The sequence below is a fragment of the Macaca nemestrina genome, chromosome 11 (genome assembly GCF_043159975.1).
Source record: "Macaca nemestrina isolate mMacNem1 chromosome 11, mMacNem.hap1, whole genome shotgun sequence".
In the NCBI taxonomy this organism is placed as follows: Eukaryota; Metazoa; Chordata; class Mammalia; order Primates; family Cercopithecidae; genus Macaca; species Macaca nemestrina.
Genome location: NC_092135.1, coordinates 138,632,000 through 138,646,973, shown reverse-complemented (window position 1 = coordinate 138,646,973; position 14,974 = coordinate 138,632,000). Strand labels below are relative to the sequence as shown.

General features: G+C 58.9%; 1 protein-coding gene across 4 annotated transcripts; it reads right to left on the bottom strand.

The window, feature by feature from the left end:
* Nucleotides 1-396: 396 nt before the first annotated feature.
* Nucleotides 397-12,942, bottom strand: LOC105473785 (calpain 10). 4 transcript variants are annotated; one of them, XM_011727812.2, is made up of 12 exons: nucleotides 12,623-12,942; nucleotides 10,209-10,340; nucleotides 8,781-8,977; nucleotides 7,645-7,862; nucleotides 5,447-5,588; nucleotides 4,786-4,952; nucleotides 4,223-4,503; nucleotides 3,002-3,204; nucleotides 2,565-2,826; nucleotides 1,415-1,614; nucleotides 1,107-1,152; nucleotides 397-854 (listed from the first exon to the last, which is right to left on the bottom strand). In XM_011727812.2, exons 1-12 carry the CDS (start codon nucleotides 12,761-12,763, stop codon nucleotides 825-827), a joined length of 2,019 nt encoding a protein of 672 aa, XP_011726114.1. In that variant the 5' UTR covers nucleotides 12,764-12,942; the 3' UTR covers nucleotides 397-824. The 4 variants fall into 4 exon arrangements, with proteins under 4 accessions (XP_011726114.1, XP_011726116.1, XP_070929831.1 ...); XM_011727814.3 differs by lacking the exon at nucleotides 12,623-12,942 and adding an exon at nucleotides 11,983-12,535; XM_071073730.1 differs by lacking the exons at nucleotides 397-854; nucleotides 1,107-1,152 and having other exon boundaries at nucleotides 1,421-1,614; nucleotides 2,565-2,657.
* Nucleotides 12,943-14,974: the final 2,032 nt, after the last annotated feature.

The window sequence follows — 14,974 nt, the reverse complement described above, 5'->3', positions numbered from 1 at the left end:
TCTGCAGCAGCTCCCATTCTAACACCCATTTCCGAGACGTCCTTCTTCACCACAGCCTTAGCAGTGCCTTCGCTGGCCCTCCCCACCCCTCACTCCCCAGTCTATCAGTCCCCCAAGGCCAAGTCTTGACCTGCCCCAGCCAGCCTCAACCTCAGCCCTCAGCCCCCTGGCCTGGGGCATGCCCTGTGCCCGCCCCTCCAAACTTCTCCCCTCCTCCCCACTTACCATCTCATCCTGCAACCTGCCCTGCCTGGGTTGGCTCTGCCCACCTCGCCAGGCCCCCAGCCCCTCCAAAGGCCATCTTCATCCTCACCACCTCGGCAGGCCCCCAGCCCTCCCCACAGCCTGCTCAGCAAGAGCGGGCACAGCCTGGAGCTCCTTGGAGGAAGACGGATCTGCGAATCCTCAGCGTTCATGTTTATTTATAAAGTTACATCCTAAAAGTGATGCAAACAATACATAGGTATAAAGAAGATCTGCTGCCCTACCCTGTGGGTGTGAGGCTTCCGTGTGGAGTCAGCAGAGGAGGATCTGGGAGGGATCCTGGGAAGCTCTGGGATCCTGGGGTCTCTGCCGTCTCAGAGGCGCGACAGAAGCCGCCAAGCTTCCCGCCCTTCCTCTGCAGCACCTGCTTGCCCCCAGGGCTGAGTCTCTCATGATGGAGGCTTCCCGTGGACTCTTAGGCAGCAGCCCCCTGGCAGGGCTGGGAGGCAGGCCAAGACTCAGGAGCAGCCCTCACAGTGCAAGGCTGGCCGGCCCAGTTGCTGGGAAGCTGTCAGGCCCTTGAGTTCCAGCCACCTGAGCTGGCATAGGGAGCCACCCTGTTAGGTTTTCATCACTGCCCTGACGGAGACCTGCGAGGACAGACGGGGGCCCAGGTAGTGGTGGCACTCGCCCCTTCTCACATCCCACCCCGAGTGCAGCCAGGGAATGGGACGCAGCCTCAGCTCCCCCTTTCCTTCAAAGCACCGCCCGGGGCTCTCACAGGAAGAGTCAAGGGCACCTCACGTCCCAGAGAGAAGCCACCTGCCTGAGGCTGCAGGTCGACCCTAGGCCACCAGGCAGCCCCAGGCAGGTGAGCCGAGCTGGCGGGGCTGCATACACACCTCCTGGAGGAACCGGCCCAGCATCTCCTGGCTGTGAATGGATGGCCTGTGGAGAGACACCAGGTCACCGCTCCCAGACCTTGTCACACGAGGAGCTGCGTGCTCCTGGCCCACCTTCCACCAGACTCTCCTCCCAGGCTCAGACCAGCAAGGAAGGGTCCCCAGGCAGGCAGGACAGCCCTGGTCCGCCAGGATAGGTAGAAGCTTGAGGGTGAGGGGTGGGCAGGAAAGACGTGGGGGGACGGGCATGCACTAAGACTCCAGGACCTCAGCCTCCAGCTGGCCACCCCCAAGTCCCAGAGCCCCACCTGTCAATCCTGGTTGCGATGGTCACAGTGAAGGCCCCCTCTGTGTCTGGCAGGTAGGTGGAGGGCACGACCCTGTAGGTGCCTGGAGGCAGGAGGCAGAGCTGGCTCACCTCCTGGGCATAGCGATGCGGCACGCAGCTCAGCAGCGGCTCCTGCAGCAGCAGTGGGGGCGCGTCCTGGCTCCTGCCACCCTCTGGGACCTGGGGGAAGCGTGGGCTCAGACTGAGGGAGCCAGCCTTGGGGTAGGGGATGCAGCCCAGGGCCATCTGCTTGGATGCCCTCTTGAGTTACACACAGCCCCTTCTCCAAGGAGGGGCGGCCAGGCCTGGACACTGGACTCACCTCCTCACCAAGGCCTGGCCGCCCTTGCCGGAAGGTGCCGGCAGTGGGACCCCGGCCTGGAGGCCCATCGCACCATCAGGGGCTTTAACACCTGTGACTGCCCAGCCCGCCCCAAGGGCTCCCACTGGCCCTGGCATGTGTTTTCCTCAGAGCTCTAGGGGACCTGAGCCGGCAGCCCAGGGCAAACAGCGAGGCTCCGACGGTCCCCAGGCAGCACACTGTGAACCAAGGGTCGCAGTGCCTTCCTCATCAGGGCCCCTGCATTCCAGGGGACACATGTCTGCAGAGAATGAACCTCGGGACACAGTTGTTCTGAGTCAGGGTAAGTAGACAAGGGGCCACAGGCTGAGCCCAGTGACTATGGACTTCCTCACACCCGAGATGCTGCTGTGGCCAGCCAGCCTGGGCCTCCCCTCCTCTCACTCCTGAGTCCATCGGCCTCCTGCGTCCCTAAGCCAGGGCTCGACCCACCTCCGCCAGTCTCAACCTCGGCCTCCTGTCCCCTCCAAACTTCTCCCCTCCTCCCCACTCACCACCCCCTCCAGAAACCTGCCCTGCCTGGGTCAGCCCTGCCCACCTCCCAGGCCCCCGGCCCTTCCAGACGCCATCTTCAGCCTCGCCTCTGTGAGGATGGAGACGGGAGAGGGCCCGTGCGGGTTCCAGGCAGCGCCTCGAAGAGCAGGGGGAGCCGGGCCTGTGTGCCCAAGTGACTGAGCCCAGAGCCCTCTGTTGAGACAGTGGAGGCCAAGATGCAAATTCTCTGAAGGCCCCTTCTACTCTCCCTCCCTCCCTGGGGCAAGGAGCTTGCCTGGAAGATATGGAAGCCGATGGGGTGGAACTCGGTGTCCCTGGGCTGGCAGTGCTGATGCAGAGTGATGCGGACGCAGCGGGGGCCAGGGCCCTCGGGGACCGAGAAGGGGAAGCAGGGGTTGGTGGGGTACGAGGCAAAGTTCCTGCTGCCCCCCGCCGTCTGGCCGGCTCTCCAGGAGCCCCGCAGCTGCACGGTCCCCCACTCCCCCGCAGGCAGGGCTGCTCCGGGGCTGGCGTTCTTGGCCACTGCCCTGATGGCGCTGCCAAGAAGACAAACATGGGAGGGCGCTGGCAGCAGGTTCCCGGCGGCCTCAGTCCCCACATGGATACCTGCCAACCACAGAGGGGAAGTGCCCAAATCCTGCCTCGGAAAGGCCTGTGGTCCTCCAGAGGCTGTGGCTCGGAGAGCCAGCAGCACTGCACGGTTCCTCTCACCTAAGGGAGACTCGCCCGGTAGAGAAGACTCGGAGCAGGAACTCCCCTGGCGCGTCCTTCAGGAAGGTGCTGGGGACAGCCAGGTAGTAGCCCGGTGAGAGCTCGCAACGCAGGTGGACCTCCCGGTCGTATGCGTGGCACGCAGTGCCAGCCACGGGGGGCGTGGAAAGGACCCTGGGCAGATTGACCCGCCGCTTCTCCACCTGTGAGCACAGGCAGGAGGCTCAGTGCAGGGGAGAGGCCGGCGTCAGGTGCCCTGGCCTTGGCCTCCCTGCTCCAAGCACAACGGCCTCTGGAGTTAACAGACGAAAGCGCAAGGCCTGTCAGCACCCTCCACCCTCTCTCAGGGGCCAGCTAGAGATGCCCACCAATCCCGGGCTTCACTTGGCCCTGGGGCCAGTATCTGTCCCAGACACAAGCCTGCAAGTCCTCCCTTGTAGCTGGGCCCACAGAGGCACCGTGGCCCAGGCAACCTGGGGCTGCTGGACAGTGGGCCTTCCAGCAACTTCTTCTGCAAGAGGAAAGGAACATCATGTGGGCCACATCCATGAAGGAACAGGGAACAGTGTAGTGCCAAGTGTCACACCCTGTCAAGACGCACAAGATGACAATCCAGCCCCTAAGCAAGCAGCTGGCATATTCTCGACCCACACTCAGGCCCTTTGCTTCCAGGCGCCCCCATCTGTTCTTCCAGGAAACAGCATATTTTGTGAACCAGTGGTTGGGCCTGGGACTGCCTGGGCCTCAGAGCAATCCCATGAGATCCATGTCAGGACCCTGTCTTGCAGGGGGAGAGACAGGGAGGCAGGGAGAGGATGTGTGCCAGGTCACACAGCAAGCTGCAGAGCTGAGACTGGCCCTGACAGGTCCTCAGCCGTTGGCTCTACCTCCTTGCCTCAGAAAGGCACAGCGCTGCCAGGAGTCCCCAGGCCCAAGCCTCTCCTGCGGGTCCTGCCCTGGCTGCAGACTCTGTTGCTTTCCTTTGGCCAATGAGGCACACGGCAAGGCAGAAAGACGCCCAGACCTGCAGTCTCAGGTCAGAGCCAGGTCTGGGAGCACCAGCAGATGTCAACCCCGTGCGACAATACAAGGATAGGGGAGACTGTTGGGGCCGGTGGCAGAGTTACACGTGTCCCGGCAGAGCCAGTCCTAGGACTAAGACCTCCCTTGGCCTCCACACCACCTGCCCAACCGAGCGTGAGCCAGGCGGGGCTGAGTTACCTTCCAGAGGTGCAGGCCCACAGCCTGGTAGTGCTTGCCTGGGATGCTCGCTGGGCTCCACGAAGTATGACTGTCACCCACCAGTGCCCGGGCCCGGCCTGCCCAGTCCACTGCACGCGGCCTTGATCTCTGCAGGACGGCAATGTACACCTCACTCGGTTCTGAGACCCGCAGCCAGAATTTGGGGTTGCTGGGAAAGCCGCTGTTGTTCCGGCAGCCTCCTGCTGACTGCCCCTTGACCCAGGCCCCAGGCAGCGCCCGAGTGTGGCAGAGCAGCTTCTCTAGTGAGAAAACACCAGGCATCAGCTGTGGGACATGGCTCCTCACTGGCCTCCCGCCGCGGTGGCCTCATGAACCCTGGCAGCGTCTAAGCAGCAGCTACGGCCACAGACAGAGCCAGCCCCTCCCACGAGCCCACTCTCCTCCCGGCTCCTGGGACAGAATCATCTCTCCACACTTGAAAGCAGCAAACCAGGAATGGGCAGGGGGAACCCGGGCACCTGCCCAGCCTCCTCACTTGGGCAGGCAGAGCACATGCCCAGCACGGCCCCTCGGGGCACTACCTGTGTACAGGCTCTGCAGGTGGCCGGCCTCCGTGATTGGGTAGCCAATGGTGATCTCGTCAAACTCCCTGAGGAACTCTTCCTCCTCCACCCAGAACTCCCCTTCCTGGAGCTGGGACAGGAGCTCAGACGTTACCGCTGCATCTACCTGGCTCCACCCTTCACCCCTGGAAGAAACCTCATCTCAGCAGAAGCCCCTCCCGAGAACTGGTGGCGTCAGCTGGCCGGCAGGCTGGGGGGAAACCTGGAGGGGACCCAGAGAGCCCTGAGTTCCTGCCAGCGCCCCCGCGCCCCAGCTCTGCGGCCCCTCCCACACCTGAAGCAGCTCTGCAGCACAGGGCCTTCCGGGCAGCGGCCACCCACGGGAGCCTCTTTTCCCAGAGGAGCTTCACGTCTCTGGACGTGTCTTCCCAGGACTGCTGCCTGAGCCCGTGATGATGTCTGCCCTATTGAAACCCCAGGTCCAAGGGCCACCTTGGTCCCAGGCCTCAAAAGGATTGTCTGGAGCCAAGACAAGCATGGTGTCACAAGAGCAGGGGCTCAGGGGCCTTGGTGGAGATAGCCAAGTATGGTCCTGACAGCTGAAGGTGACCAGGACACAGGCCAGATTGGTACTGGGCCCCCCTCCCGACAGCAGCATGGTCCAGGCCCCAGCACTCACCCCTCTCTCCAGAGCCCCTGCCAGCACCGCCGGCCCCAGGGGTTCTGGATCCGCAGCAGCAGGATGCTCTGGCCCGCCTGATCCTGCAGCTCCCGCAGGTCCGAGACAATGAAGGCATGGAACTCCCCCAGCTCCCGAGCACCTGCGTGAGGAATGGCTCGGGCACGGGCACGAAGGGCACCATGGAGTCCCAAACTGACAAGGACACACGGGCCTCTGTCTCCTCTGGAGATGCTCCAGCCCACCCGACTACGGCTACATGGGAGACCCCAGATCCCCATGGACCACGGGAGCTCCTTTCTTAGCAGCTATGGCCCGTCAGCTCAGGAGCATCTCCAGGAGCAAGCACACGGGACCTGACTTGGCTGCCATTCGGGTCCAGTGCTGGGTAAGTCATCCCCTTCTCTAGGCCTCAGTCATCGCCCGTACCCATCAGTGCACGACGCCTGGCACAGCACCAGTTCTCAAACATAACGCACAGATGCATCTGCAACTGCCAAGAACCTAGAGTGTTTCTCTTGGCAAAGCCTGCCGGAGGTGGGACATTCACATAGTGCCTTGGCTAGAAGCCCACTGGAGGCAGGGAGGCCCAGGGGGGCAACAGCTCCACCTGGCCAGAGACCTTGAGACAGACGGGCATAGAAAAGAAAGAGCCAAACAGAGAGGGGCACCACATCTGTGGTGGGGCAATGGTCTAGAGAGGAGGGTCTCCTGGAAGGACTTCAGTCTCACCCATGCTGCAGCCCTTTGCCACCTCAGCAGGCTCCAATGCACCTCCAGTCAGTGCCAGCTGCCATCTCTCTCTGCCTGGGGGCTTTCTCTAAAGTCTGAAGTGCTAGGACTTAGCCCTATCCCACCCCAGAGCAGCCCAAAACCAACAGCTCCCTGAGCTGATGCCCACAAGACCAGGGCCCTCGCTCCCAGTTGGGAGGCTCTGAGGCCAGCGTCCTTCCTGGCACCCCCGTGGGGCTAGTGGGGAGTGCACGCCCTCCAGGTTCTCTGAACCTCTCAACCTGCTCCTGAACCCCATCTCAGGGTCTGCTTATAGGGGACCAGACCAAGGCCTACGACAATCTGTTTCAGTTTATTGTGATATTCATATTATTTAACCAATATTTTAAAAATAATCCTAAGTATGAAAAAAAGTTATAAAAATGTTCATTGATGCTATTTAGAATTATATAAAACCAGAAAGAGCTTTTTTTTTTTTTTTTTTTTGAGACGGAGTCTCGCTCTGTCACCCAGACTGGAGTGCAGTGGCCGGATCTCAGCTCACTGCAAGCTCCGCCTCCTGGGTTTAAGCCATTCTCCTGCCTCAGCCTCCCGAGTAGCTGGGACTACAGGCGCCCACCACCTCGCCCGGCTAGTTTTTGTATTTTTCAGTAGAGACGGGGTTTCACCATGTTAGCCAGGATGGTCTCAATCTCCTGACCTCGTGATCCGCCCGTCTTGGCCTCCCAAAGTGCTGGGATTACAGGCTTGAGCCACCGCGCCCGGCCCAGAAAGATCTTAATATCCAACATCAGGGGAATGATTAAGAGACTATGGCAAACCTGCTCATGAGGCAAACATTTGACAGCGTGTGTGGCAGTGTGAGAAGTGGTGTGGAATGGAACATGTAAACCACATGTGCTCATGGAAAACTGAGAGTGCACTCAAAAGTCACAAGAGGTTCTATCTGAGTGATTTTTTTCTTCATTTTTTGTAGAGATGAGATCTTGCTATGCTGCCCAGGCGGGTCTCGAACTCCTGGGTTCCAGCGATACTCCCACCTCAGCCTCCCAAAGTTTTGAGATTACAGATGTGAGCAACCACACGTGGCCCCCTTCTTTTTTTGGAAACAAATTGTTTTTAGTGAACATATCTATCACTAAAATAAAAAACAGCTTTTGATTTTGCCAGGTTGCCAGCTGGGCCAAGGATGGCACAGACGGTGGGCTTTGACTCGGTGCCACTTCTTCCTGCCTTGCACTAGCGGAAAGTACTGGTCAGGGGAGAGAAGGGCCACGTCCCTCTGGAAGAGGACAGTAGGAGAAGGTCACAAAGCGAGGACACCACCCTTCTGAACAAGCTTACTTCTTCCCACTTAGTCCTGAAAGGGCTGTGTAGCCAGTCACATAAAAAGCTACAGCGTGCCTGAGGCCTGGCAATGAGGAGCACGCCGGCTGCAGCCCTCCTGTGCCGGCCACGTGCCTCACCTGCTCTGGGGCTGAGCACGGAGCAGCTGATGAGACTCTGGTCCTTCAGGCGGAGCAGCTGCCGACAAGTCCTGTGCTCCCAGCGGCCCAGCCTGTCCTGCTGGCCTCCGCTTCCTGCTACGCCCTTCAGGCTCCATCTTTCTGCCAGGCCACCAGTCAGGTCCACCAGAGCATCCGCCACCTGCCCTGCCCACAGGTGCTCGTAGGACCCATGGACCCTAAGGGACACAATCACCACGGGAGTGAGCCCCTGGCATTGAGCATGCCCTCCTTTCCGATTCCCACGGTCTGTAGCACCCCAAGTCGTCCAACCACTGCCTCAATCCCACCTCTTTACGCCCCTCTGCCTTCGTCCTCATCCTTATCAAGTCAAGGCTTAGCCTCACCTTCAAACGTCTTACTTTGCAGCAAGCGTGAGCGCCCTGCAGTCCTCTGCCCACATATAGAAACTCTCTAGCCTCCGGTGTGGGCACAGGGGCAGGGCAGGAGGGGTGGAAGCTATGGATGCCCACATCCCTCGGCTCTCAAGCTCCAACCCTGCTTTTCCTAAACCAGCCCTTGGGATGGAAGGGCTCACTGGGCACTGATGTCACCGGCCAGCCTTCCCATGTTCGCCAGCTTCCCTGCCTGCCTGTTGGTCCAGTTGCCTTTGGCAAGATGATAAATGCATTCTAAGAGGGAAGGCTATTCAATTATGACTCATGGTGAGGGTCCTGGTCCCCTGAGCCAGCACCATGATACACAAGTGTTGGTATGTCGGGGTAGCCTCATTCCTTCCCAATGACTACACAGTGAGGCTGCCTGTCCCAACCATTCCACAACAAATATAAAGCAGCATCTTTCTTGCTGGGGCCGAGAAACCGAGGAGGGCGGTGCACATGCTCTCTGTGGAGGACGACTCCACGCTGGGCTTTGGAACAAGGGAAGGGAAAGATGGGAGTGGGCAAACCACAGGCCCAAAAGAAGAATCTCTGCACCTGGCCAGTCAGCCTGACCCACAGAACGAGCTGCCAGACCCTCAGAACAGAAGGGGGCTCTGCAGCCCAGAGTGAGCAGAGACACTCCCAGGGCAGCCCATGGTAGTGGCAGCTCCCCGACTTGCCCCAGGCCAGGCCCTCAGCCCCCAGCACACGCACTTGGCGTAGACCTTTTCCAGTAAGGGGAGCCAGAACACATCCTCCCTCTGGCAGCGGGAGAAACAGAGTCTCCCTGCGAGGCATGGCAGGCGGTCATCTGTGGTCACCTCCACCCAGCGTCCAAACTGCCAAATGCGACAGGTGAAGGAGCCCTGGTACTCCTGGTCGGCCCAGCTTGGCTGTCCTGGAGGAATGACCTGCCATGCACAGGGAGAAGCAAAAGACGAGCGTAACATAAGCACCACCCGGCGCTGCTCCAGTGTCCTGGCTGCGGTGTGGCCACAGCTGAGCGCTCCACAGGCACCACGGTCTGCAGAGAACTCTACACACACCTGGATGTCGGCGCTTTCACAGGGCTCGGTCACCACACACGAAATTAACACACCTCTCATTGCAAAACTTGAGGACTACAACAAGGGACGCACATACCCCAGGCCATGCTCTGCTGCCCACACTAAAAGCATCTGACCTGAAGCCAAAACAAATATGACTTTCAAGGGTATGAGTGACCCAGTTCTTGACTGAGCTGACTGCAAGCAACATATCACCACAGGAACGGCAGCCCCCGCTGCTGCTGGGAGCCTGGCGCCCCAACACTGGGCCAGCTGGATGCACCCACTGTGTCCACCGCAGGGCTCCTTCAGGAGTAAGCACTCTGACCCCCAGCATCAGAGGAGTGCAGGCTGGGCACTAGGCGCCTGGTGCGGTCCTGGCTCTGCCACTTAATGGCCAGAAACACAATGGCAGTGGTTTTAGCACTCTCATTTAAAAACAAAAAAGGCCAAAGCTGGCAAGGCTGTGAGACTGAAAGCCAGTGACTGTGACATGCTTACCATGGGGCTTGGGACATGAGGGAAACTCTGAATGAGGTCACACTGTCAATGCCGCTGCATTAATCGGCAACGCTTAGCAACAAGCCAAGCATAAAACTATGAACACTTCCAGGGAAGGAAAACCTGAGAAGGCCTTCTCTGCCCAGAGTATCTGTCTACCCACAGAAACAGGTTTAATAACCTTTTGCAAACTTATATTCAAAACCTGTACGAAAACCAGTCAGTTAGCTGAGGAGAGATCTGGGGCAGAGTCCCCCAACCAGCCCCGTCCTCCTGTGAGCTGGCACATTTGTCTCTTTATTCTAAATGTGGTGATCTGACTCCATGGAGAGCCCAAGGCTCACGAGAGCACACAGCAGGGTGAACCTCCCTAACAGAGCCCTCTGGCAAGGCCAAGGCACCCCCTCCTGCAGCAGAGGGACAGAGTGCAGTCCTCAGTCTCTGCCTTGGAATGTTCCTGCTTTCCCCCAACACAGCGAGAGATCCGCCTGCGGCACGCTTCAGCTTTCGCAAGGGCTCCTGGTACTCAGCAGGCAGGAGAAACACAAAGAGAAACCGGCTCCAGGACAAACACAAGGAAGAAGGGGCCCCACACCTGTTCCAGGAGGTGCCTGCTCTTCTGCAGGGCGGCACAGGCACACAGGAACCAGCAATCCCCCAGCAGCCCCTGCTTCACCTGCCCTTCCTGCGGGTCATCTGGAAACAACCGGGGCATGGCACAAATCTCCTGAAATACAGAAAGTTGTCCAGAGTTAGATCATGCTTGCTGGGGAGTCCTTCAAACTAAAAACCCAAGGCTCTAGATGACAGGGGTTGGGGTGGAGCTTTTCCGATCATCAGTGTTACCCAAAAGCGGACAGGAAGGTGGTTTCCTGCAGTGGGTGTCCTTCAGCTCCTGGCTTCAAATCCCCCTGTCCAGCTTAATTCTGGGGTGCCTGTCTTCCTTCCTTATTGGAAAAATCCCAAACTCTACCAAGCTCCTTCTCAAACCAGCTAAATGTTGGTTTAGAAAAGTTTCACTTTTCACTCATGCTGGTAAATCTCAAATGCATCCTCCATCCTGCTGGAAATCTTACTGTTTCTCTAGCAGGCTCCATTTACCATATCTCCTAACTATCATATACCTTCCCCTTTCTCCTCATCTACTCAAAACATCCACACTGCCCTTGCCCACCCCTCTGAGCTTCGACCTTGCCTCCTGCTTCTGAACCTGACCCTCTCTCCTGCCCTCAGAGCCTGGGCTCCTCTCACAACTCCTTCCCTTCCAGCTCCCCAGGCAGAATCCCACCCCCATGTTGTTTAAGACATTATCCCTCCTTCATATTCTCTTTCAGGCTTCTCTTCATTACAACCTTCTTGAAAGAGTTGCCATGCCCACTGCCCGCTTCCCATTCACTCTCCACGCAGGCTCCTCTAGCTTCTGAGACAATCATGGTCCCTAAACTGCCTCGATCAATGTCGCTGTCACCTCTATGTTATCAAACCCATTGGGCTTCTCTTGGTCCCAACTCTCTTTCCCAACTACTCAGCAGTATTCAAAACAGCAGAACGCCATCTGCTACCCCTGAGGCAGTCCCCACTCAGCTTCCGTGAGGCCGCATGCCCCCGGGTACCCTCTACCTCACTGCCTGCTGCTTCTCAAGTCTGTTTGTCAGGGCACCTGCCTGACCCCAAGAAATGTTAGGGTTCCTCAAGGCTCAGTCCCAAGGTCTCCTTCTTCTTTACTGATACTCCCCCGAGACACTCTCCCAGGCTATGGACCGTAAACCATCTAATATGGTCCGCCTCCCAGATGAATATCTCTAGCGCAGATCTCCCTGCTCTGTATCCACCTGCCTCCAGGCCAGCTCCACCTGAACACGTGAGAGCAAAGTCCGACTCTAGGTTCCCCCCAGGCTCTGTCCCAGGACCACCATCCACCCACTGGCTCAGGCCAGAAACCTAGAAGACATGCCGATTCCTCCACTATCCTCACCCTCTATTTCAATCAGTCACTGAGGCCTTTCAATTCCCACTGCAAAGTACGTCTCAAACCAATCTACTCCAAATCCACAACCTAACGGTCGTCAGGCTAATCTGAGCCCCTTCATCTTTCTCCAGGACCACTGCAATGGTCCCTTGCATTCTTGCCCTGACAATCCACTTCCCACCCAGCAGCAAGAGTGAGTTCGTAAAAACACACATCCGAAAGAATCGCTCCTCTACTAAAACCCTCTAGTGGCCTCCAGCTGCACCTAAAATCAATCTTTTAACAAAATAAAACCCAAATTACAACGACAAGGCTCTACATGCTCTGACCCTTGCCTCCTCTCAGGCCCTTCAGTGTTGTCCAAGGAAACCAGGGGGCCTGTCAAAACCATCTCAGTCACCAGATCTCAGAAGTTCCAGTTCTGTTCGAAGACTGGTGGCCATTAGTTGTCTCCGCTAAGACTGTATCCTCTTAGGGCAAGGTTGCTCGCTGGGCAGTCTTATTCAGCAGATAAACCACTTCTAAAAATATGAACACGGCACTCGGCCAGGACATCCCTTGCAGCTGCCATTTTTAAGTGTTTACAACTGGAAAGGCAGGTGCACAAAATCCAAAACTGAAATTCTATCACGCTTTGCTTTGTGGGCTCGACCCAGCCGCTTCAGAGGGGCATGAGCGGCCCTCTCTGCCGGGAGGAGCAGACACAAACGCTCTTCAAGGCGGAAGCAAACAGGTGGGCTGGGTTTGGGACTCTGTTAAAACGCCTCTCGCTGAGCTCCGAGCCTCCTTCTGGATTGGAGCTCTCGCAGGTGGTGGCCACGACCTAGTCTAGTGTTCCTGCGGTAGCGCGGCGTCCTGCTCGTTCTGGGCGGGGGTAGGAAGGAGGTAAGAAAGAGGGGGCCGGGCGGCCACTTCTGAGGAGAACAACAGCGGATCCTGCGTTCGGAGCTACCCTGGCCGCCCGCCCCGCCCCGCTCCCTGAGAGGAGCGGAGTTCTCGGAAACCAGAAACGGCGCCCACCGCACCCCGCAAGGTCCCACCTGGGGCCGCCTCCACGTGATGTCCTCGCGAAACTGGGCCAGCGGCGTAGACAAGTCGCAGAAGAGCGAGGAGTCCGCGGCGGGGAAGGCGGCGTCCCGGAACAGCTCCCTCGCCGGCGTCGCGCCCCGGCCCGCCCGCATCCTCGGCTCCGCGGGCTCCCATCTGCAGCCGGTAGCCTCGGGGTCGCAGCCCCGGAGAGAAGGCGAGTCCGCCGCCGCCGCCTCCGGCCCGTCCCGCCAGTTCCCAGCTCAGCCCAGCCCTCCAAACCCGAGGGCGGCGCAGGTGCTGGACCAGGCCAGGACGCCGGCCCGCTAGTCTCCCATTGGTAACCAGGCGGCAGCCAACCGGGCGCGGGGCCTCGGGTCACGTGACAGGCCGGCCCAATGGCACTCGGGCGACGGAAAGCGCCACGGACATCGGAGGCCCAGGGGGCGGGGTTCTCGAGCTCTGCTCTTACGAGGCTGGGCAGCTGCCCTCGCTGTAGTTTTTCCTTCCGGGGGCGGCGGAGCCCAGGGCTGTCCCGGCCTCCGCTCATACCCGGAGGGCCGGCAGGCGTTTAGCCCTCCAGCAGGTGTGGCTCGGGCCGGGGTGTCAGGACCGCCTGAACACGCGGGCTCTGGGAGCTTCAGGGACCAGGGAGGCACTTCGGCCGAGTTGCGTCGCACACTACAGCTCCCAGCATGCAGCGCCGTTCCCAGCATGCACCTCCCTTCCGAAACGCGTCTGTTTCCGGCGCTCTGCTGCGGAGGCGGTGGCCGCGGGTAGTTGGGAGGAACCGCGGTTTGCGCAAGGGAAGGCGAGTAGCGAGCTGTCCAACGCCGGTCGAGTGCCTACCGCCGTTGTCGTCAGGCAGGGGAGAAGGGGGCCTCAACCCCACTAGTGACAGCTGTTTGCTACCTGATAGGGCTTTTCGTCCCACCAGGCCCCAGGGCTCTGGTTAGGGGCCCAGCAGGCTCAACTTCTTGCTGTGGTTCTGGAAAAGGGAGTGACCACCTAGGCCAACACCTCTCTCTGTGATGTGTTTGGGAGTTTTGGGAAATGAGACGGCTCCGAGGGAAGAGCTTGAGGGAGCGGCGTCGCAATGGTTGGACCTTCCCGGGCCTGAGCTTTGTTTCTAGGCATTTTAGTTCGAACGCTCTACATCTTAACTGGGGTCAGGGGAGGCGGCCAGAGCATCCCGCTGAGCTTTTTCCAATCCCCAGATGGCCAGGCACCTGGTCCTGGTTGCTGGACAGTGACCCTGTGGACGCACATTTATAACTATAGCCACTCAGTGCCGCGGGGAGGTGAGGATAGTGATCCTGGGACCTGCTCGAGGATTCACCCTTGCCGCAAGAACCTGTTCCATTCCCAGGAATGAAGGCGGCCAGGCAGGGGAGGAGAAGGGGGCCTCAACTCTTCTAGTGACGGCAGTTTGCCACCCAATAGAGCTTTTCGGATTTTGCCGCCTCAGGCCATTTTACCCAGCCTCGGGCTACGAAGGAAGGTCACATTGAAGCTGTTTTTCTGCAGTCAGGAGTGAAAAGTCCCTGCTGTTGAAGGAGAAACTGAATCGGGTTCAGGAGTCCCAGGTTCCTCCCTCTGAGAGGCCAGGTGGGGCCTGCGTGAGTAGCAGTTAAGGTTGTAGGACACTGCTGTTTTCATCCCACCTGGCCCCGGGCCCCTGATTAGGGGCCCAGAGTGCTTATCTCCTTGCCTTGGTCTGGAAAAGGGAGTGACCACATAGCCCAGCACCTATGGGATGCTTCATTGCCTATTCAGCACCCGCTATGGTGCTGACTCTTGCAGAAGATGTTTCTGATTCCTTGCTAGGCTGGTGGTTGCACCATAGCCGAGAGGACTCAAGAAGAGCCTGGTCTCTGCTTCACCTAGTGGTCCTGGAGGAGTAAGAAACATCTCTTCCCTGTCCTGGGCATGTGGGTGGGTAGCAGAGCTGAGGCTGGCCGAGGATCTTGACTTTCCTTTGGGAGCCTTTTGTTGTGCCACTCTCCCAGGCCGATCATATCTGGAGAGCTAACAGCTTTCTGTGGCCACATCTGTGTCCAAGGCTGGGCCCATGCCGGTAGCCAGATTCCCAGGATCTGGAAGGGGCCAAGAGACAGCTGGTGCTGGGTAGGCAGCAGCCCTGTGTCAACCTGCCCCCACCATTACCCTATGCTGTGATTTGCATATGGTCTGCCCCTGCCCAAACTGGTATTGAAATTTGGTCCCCAATGTGGCAGTGTTGGGAGGTCGTGCCTAGTAGGAGGAGTTTGGGTAATAGGGGTGGATCCCTCATGGATAGGTTAGTACCCTGTGTGGAGGGGTGAGTTCCCATGAGAGCTGGTTAGAGAGTCAGGCTTCCTGGGCTT